This window comes from Gossypium hirsutum, chromosome D01 (assembly GCF_007990345.1).
Source record: "Gossypium hirsutum isolate 1008001.06 chromosome D01, Gossypium_hirsutum_v2.1, whole genome shotgun sequence".
Taxonomy (NCBI): Eukaryota; Viridiplantae; Streptophyta; class Magnoliopsida; order Malvales; family Malvaceae; genus Gossypium; species Gossypium hirsutum.
Window position 1 is genome coordinate 56,963,858 of NC_053437.1, and position 6,011 is coordinate 56,969,868.

General features: G+C 32.7%; 1 protein-coding gene across 1 annotated transcript; it reads right to left on the reverse strand.

Moving 5' to 3' along the window:
- Positions 1–1,039: 1,039 nt before the first annotated feature.
- On the reverse strand, positions 1,040–4,691 carry LOC107921137 (protein ROOT HAIR SPECIFIC 17). Its single transcript, XM_016851006.2, has 10 exons — positions 4,407–4,691; positions 4,241–4,297; positions 4,063–4,153; positions 3,834–3,910; positions 3,401–3,489; positions 3,122–3,305; positions 2,503–2,684; positions 2,255–2,357; positions 1,833–2,164; positions 1,040–1,762 (listed from the first exon to the last, which is right to left on the reverse strand). Exons 1-10 carry the CDS (start codon positions 4,668–4,670, stop codon positions 1,357–1,359), a joined length of 1,785 nt encoding a protein of 594 aa, XP_016706495.1. The 5' UTR covers positions 4,671–4,691; the 3' UTR covers positions 1,040–1,356.
- Between the last annotated feature and the right edge of the window lie 1,320 nt (positions 4,692–6,011).

The window sequence follows — 6,011 nt, forward strand, 5'->3', positions numbered from 1 at the left end:
AGTAAGAAAATCATAAATTCAATCCTTTTCAACGAACCTTTTCAGGAGTGCTGCATTTGCACTGCACTTCATCTGAATGCACTGGTAATGATCTATCTCTTGCCATAAGCTTTGCAACAGATTGGAATACTCCGTGATTGATCGACTTCCTTGCTTGGTAGATAAAATCTTAGTCTTGATTTCATAGATTTGAGCAGCATCTAGAACTTTAGAATAAGTTTGCTTCACAGCCTCCCATATATCTTTGGATGTGTTAAGAAACATGCATGTATCACTGATTCCTGGCATCATAGAATTCCATAACCAAGACATTACCATAGAGTCTTGTTCATCCCAAGCATCAAACTTAGGATCTCCGTCTTTAGGTCCCGTTCCGAGTAAGTGACTCAGCTTTCCTCTTCCCTTCAAGAACGTGCGAACCAGCTAAGACCACTTCAGGTAATTTTTCCCATTTAACCTGTAGGCTACTTGGATGTTCTGCAACTCACTTGTTGGGTTGGAGTTGTTCATAGAGACTTCTGAAATATCCCCATTGGTATTGGTTTGGACAATTTCAGCCATATTTCTTTTGAACAAAATATATAGGCTTGAGGGTTGAGCGGGAGTAAAAAAAATGCCAAACAAAAGAAAAAGTCCCCAGAAATCGGGCTAATCTGATACCATGTTAGAAATAGGCTTTTTCTATTATATTTTCTCACAAGGAATTACACTAATATTTATATACATAGTGAGCCTAACTTAGGAAACTCTATACTAGGAATCAGACTAATTCTAGGGATGCTGTCCCTTAAAAGTAGCCTTAAAGTTAGTAATAACAATTAATAAAATATTTACAGAATCCTATTTGATACACTTAAGATTCCTTATTAGGAAACTATAATTTGACAAATACATACATTAAATTTATATTATTAGTTTATACTTTTACATAAGATCCTTATATTATACACCGCCAGTAGCATAAAAACAATTTGTAAATTAATGAAAAAAAAAAGAAAAGAATTATTTCATTTTTTCTTTTGCTGTACTTCAACCTCTGTTTAAGTAAAAATATTTGAGACTAGAGCAAGACAAGTATTTTTCATTTTTTTCTTTTTCTTTTAAATTATTCTTTTAAGTAACAGGGAAAAGAATACCCTAACCACTAATCATCAACACATCATTTCCTTGCGGAAAAAAAGATGGAACAACAGAAGAATAATTATGAGAAACAGGAAATTATGTGTCGACTGGATGCCCCGGCCTCCTCTTTTCTTTTTATGTACACAGTACTCTTTGCCGTATGTGTCAAGATTAGAGTATGATCCTAAAAGAACCCAAAAAATTAGAGGAAAAAACAACCTGTTGCCCTTCATTTTAGTCTGAAAAGAACCCTTCCACTTCAGTATGTTCTTGTTTGGTTATCACATCAGGCAACTCCTTATCTAAATAAAAAATGTCGGTCCAATCTGGATCCTCCTCAAGGGGCTGTGGTTGTTGTTGTTGTTCATCACTCACTTCTGCACCCTCCTTCCTCTCTTTACTATTTTCATCGTCTTCTTGAGGAGTTTTAAGTCCGTTTGCCTGACATATGCAGCTATCTGGGTTTTCATGAAACTCACCCTTGCCAGGTTTCACTTCTTTCGGTTCCCCCATGAACCCAATCTGATATGTTCGAACCTTAGAGGCAAACTCGTCCCATGTCATGTTATTTCGGTCCAAGAACAGTTTATACAGTTTCTTGGCGTTTGGTCGGATTGTTGGTTTGTGCCCAAAGTATCTCCTGCAACGTACAAATATGCTTTTAGCAAAACCGGATGCAAACATCACTAAAATGCAAAAGAGTTGCATACCTTCGACCAGCTAAAATCCGAGCCATGTTTCCATTATTGTTTGTGACAAAAACATCACTTTCATCACAAACAATGTAATCCAGTGCTGCCATGCGACCCGAAAATGATGAAAATGGTGCCAATTCTTCCTTGGTGGCTATAGTCTCTTTTGAATGGAAATTAGGGAAGAGTGCTTTTAGTGGTGCCAGTGTCTCTTCCCCTCTATATACTTCACCTGACGCCACATAAATGTGAACATCACTGCCAAAGCCCAATGCTCTTAGCATTAGACCAACTTCCTCTGGTGTCAGCGGGCATCTTCCATGCCTTCTGACCTTTTCAGGGTTGCTCACCTGCAGTTCATTCCAAAGCAAACATGTTTTAATGCTTCATAAGCTCTCTTTGGACTAAAGACGTGTATTCAACAATTGGCATGGTCTTACATGTAAAGTTTTCCATCTCTTCCGGATTGCACCCAGTTCCCCCCTTTCTTTTTCTCCGCCACCATAATAACATCCAGAAAATGCAAGCATATCAGGTTCAAACCTATGGCAAATGATATATCAACCTGCATTAATAAAGTCCTTCGTTTTTGACAGTAAAGATATTAAGACAAATTGGTTTTAACATCCAAGAAAAAAAAATGACTGCAATATCTAAAGACAATATGATTTAGAGAAGTGCCCTTTACCTCAAGTGCAAGGCAATAAACTGCTTAGCTTTCATCCTCATCCTTTCAACCAAGATTTTTCCCAGTTCAAGAATTGAATCTGTGAATCTTAGAGCTTGGTAGTTCACCCTACATCTGAGCTTTTGTAAATCTGTCTCCAACCTATTTGAAAGTCTATAATCAAACTTGGTAAGCTCAACAGCCTGCAACAGGAAAAATATTTCAGTGAAAAGAATTCATTTTCTGTAAAACATACTTCTGTCAAGCTCAAGAAAACAATCAAGAGATGGATGAGCACAATAAGATTAAAATATGAAACGATGGATTAAGGATCATCTTTCTTGGTGAATGAGATGATGTTTCACATCAACATGTGACATTAGTAATTCAGTATTACAATTATTATGATACAGATTTTTGTTTTTGCTCTGCTTTTAGCCAAAATATAGGATATGAAATGTGTGGGGGTATTTTAGAACTATTACTTACATGTTTTTTTATTTATAACAGGTAGAACACGAGTCTGATAGCATTTTGAATTGCATTTTTCTTTTTCTTTTTCTTTTTCTTTTTATTGCTCTGCTTTTAGCCAAAATATAGGGCATGAAATGTGTGGAGGTAATTTAGAGCTACTACTTACATGTTTTTTATTTAGAACAGGTAGAACACGAATCTGATAGCATTTTGAATTGCATTTCCTTGGAACACGCATGCTACGAGGAATCCAAGCTTTACCTTCATTTCGTGGTAACTCTTTGATGATTTCAACATCTCGAGAGAGAGATGAAATGAACCAGTCAACATTGAATATTTCAGCAAACCCACTGCATCAAATACCCCTATCACACATAAATGTAAAGAACATAAAAGTATAAACAATCCCCTGCATTTTGCATTAAACATGAATATAACACTAGACCTGGTATCTTTCCAGTAAGAATGCTGATCCAGCTTGGGTATGACCAGAGTTGCATTCAAAATATATGCTACAACAACAGCGTCTATTATCTGTTTCCATAAAAGTCACAATATTATCAGGACCAAATATATTAATTTATCGCTTTTCACTGTATGCTTTATGACTGTTAACCAGATTTGAGGTGAGCGTCCTATATGATTACATATATGTTCAATACATGTATGTTTAATTTTTTGAAGTTTTTGCATGTATCACGAGGACTCTAATCTCATTCTCATGTACGAATGTGTGATTATTTTACGGAAATAAAATAAGTCCAGGAAACATAGATAACCATTAGCACCCAAAAAATCTAACGCTAGCTCTGAATGCAAATAAACAAAAGCAGCAGCGCAGAAGCTGCTCTGTAAAATGTCTGTTTCAGAAAACTTACCCCTGTTCTCTGTTGATTTAACCCTCCACTGGTAGCGATCATCAAGTATCGGTTGGGATGTGTTTTCATATCAGCAGCTGAAACATAGACAGCATAGCTAACCATCAAATTTGCAGCGTAGGTATATCAAATTTGAAGCCAATTCTATATAGGGAAGATTCCGTTTCAAAACCAAAAAATATATATCATTAAACAAGAAAATAAGGATTCAAAATTAGGAATACTTTACATTGAAAGCTCTTAGAGGCATTGCTGCATCCATAGTAGAACTTTGATTGGCTCGAACTCCATAAATCACGACCTAAAGTTCCTCCACTTGCCTTAACATCAGATAAAAAAAAATCAAAACTGGTTTTAAGATCCAAACGAGTCATCAAACTCAACAAGAATTGCCACAAAGCTCGTACCGGAACTTGAAGCACCATATCAAAATTAGACTCCACAACCTCTGTTTTCTTCACCGCCTAAGCAAAATAACAAACACAAATAAAAGACAAAACGAATCAAAGTCGGAGAATCTTATGTATTCTTTTTCAAATTTCGAGAGGAGGTATAATGAATTATGTGACGTACGGAGGGGTGGTGAGAAAGGAAGTGGTCGGTGGCGGTAGGAGGAGGAGTGAAGACGGAGAAGGCAAAGAGTAAGAGAAGTAAACAACCGGAGACGGCGGAGATGAGGGAGAAGAGACGGTGGCGTTTACGCCATAGAATGACGTTAAGTCCGATGAACAACTCATTGGAGGCTTGAAGAAGGATGTTGTTATTGTTACGTTCCCTCTTCTTTTTCTTCATTTCCACGGAAAAAATAAGCTGTTTCAGATTCTTCAGCATCAGCATCTGACTTAGCAAACTGTTTTCATGTAACTTTTGTATACACCAACTTTCCTTCATATAAAAACTTTTTTACTGGATATCACCGAAAAACAAAATACTCTATTTCTACGGACAGTCCCTGTATTTTGTATTTTTAGTCAATTTAATCCCGATTTTAAAAAATCATGTCATTATTTCATGAAATTATCCTAAAAGGTTGACTTTGTGGAGGACTAAAAATAATTAAATTATAATAAAAGAGTTAAATCTGAAAAGGAAAAGCATACTACAAATAGGTTTTTATAAATTTTATAAAAAGAAATCCAAATAAGATGTTTCAGACAAATAATAATAATAATAATAATTTTTAAGATATATTATCGAGTAAAAAAGATTTAAAAGCTGTTTTGTTTATGTTAAATGATTACGTGCAATAAATGTTAACAAAATTATCTATATTTTTCATTTTTAAATATTTGAATTTTTGTTAAAATATATCTTCATATTTAAAATCATTTGTATATAAATATTCGAATTAATGATAAATGCGTATATTTTGTATTCAAAACAATCTAATATGGATAATTGTTTAATTTTGAATATTTATTTTCATTAAAAAAATTCAACATTTTAAGTAAACGGTGATTTTATTATCCAAAAAAGCAGAATTTTAAATAAACTCTGTATATATTAATTTAAATAATTTAGACTTCATTATCTCCTTTTATGTTTTCCTTTGAATCAATGCTGTCAAGATTAAATTGGTCCAATGTTCTACCATTTCAAATCAATAAAAAATTAGAAATATTAGTCCCTAAATTTAGATTCGGTCAAATAATTTAGTCTTTTTTTTTATTATCATTAAGAGGTGATGATGTAACATTTGAGAGAGTGTCATATAATTTTTTTTAAAAAATTTAAAAACTATAGAAAATATAGAAATTTATAAAAAAATTACATAAAAGTTTATAAAATTTATAAAAAAATTCTGTAAAAGTATTTTTACAAAATACTGAAAAATGCACCTTCCCAATAAATCTAAAAATATGGACATCCAAATTTATCTAAATTTGAATATATTAAATTTGTTCAAGTTCATGTGGTTATTTAAAATAATGCATTTTTTATATTTTTAATTTCAAAAGAATTATTTAAAATATCAATTTTAATACTTTTATATAATTTTAAATTATTTTTATAATTTTAAATTATTTTTATAATTTTCTAAATATATTTTTTGAAATCTTGAAATCTTCATATTTTCTTATAAACTCTTTTTTTTGTAAATTTCAATAAATTTTATATTTTTCCTTTTTATAGTTTTAAAAACAAAATTTTAAAAATCTGAGTGCCACACCTTCACCT

Bases quoted from the DNA above. Each gene is read 5' to 3' on its own strand.
- LOC107921137 (XM_016851006.2), bottom strand. From the start codon at position 4,670: ATGCTGATGCTGAAGAATCTGAAACAGCTTATTTTTTCCGTGGAAATG. The intron at 3,306-3,400 runs GTCTAGTGTTAT...TATTTGATGCAG, and splicing joins TCTTACTGGAAAGATACCAG to TGGGTTTGCTGAAATATTCA. The intron at 2,165-2,254 runs GTAAGACCATGC...AATGAACTGCAG, and splicing joins AGAGATGGAAAACTTTACAT to GTGAGCAACCCTGAAAAGGT.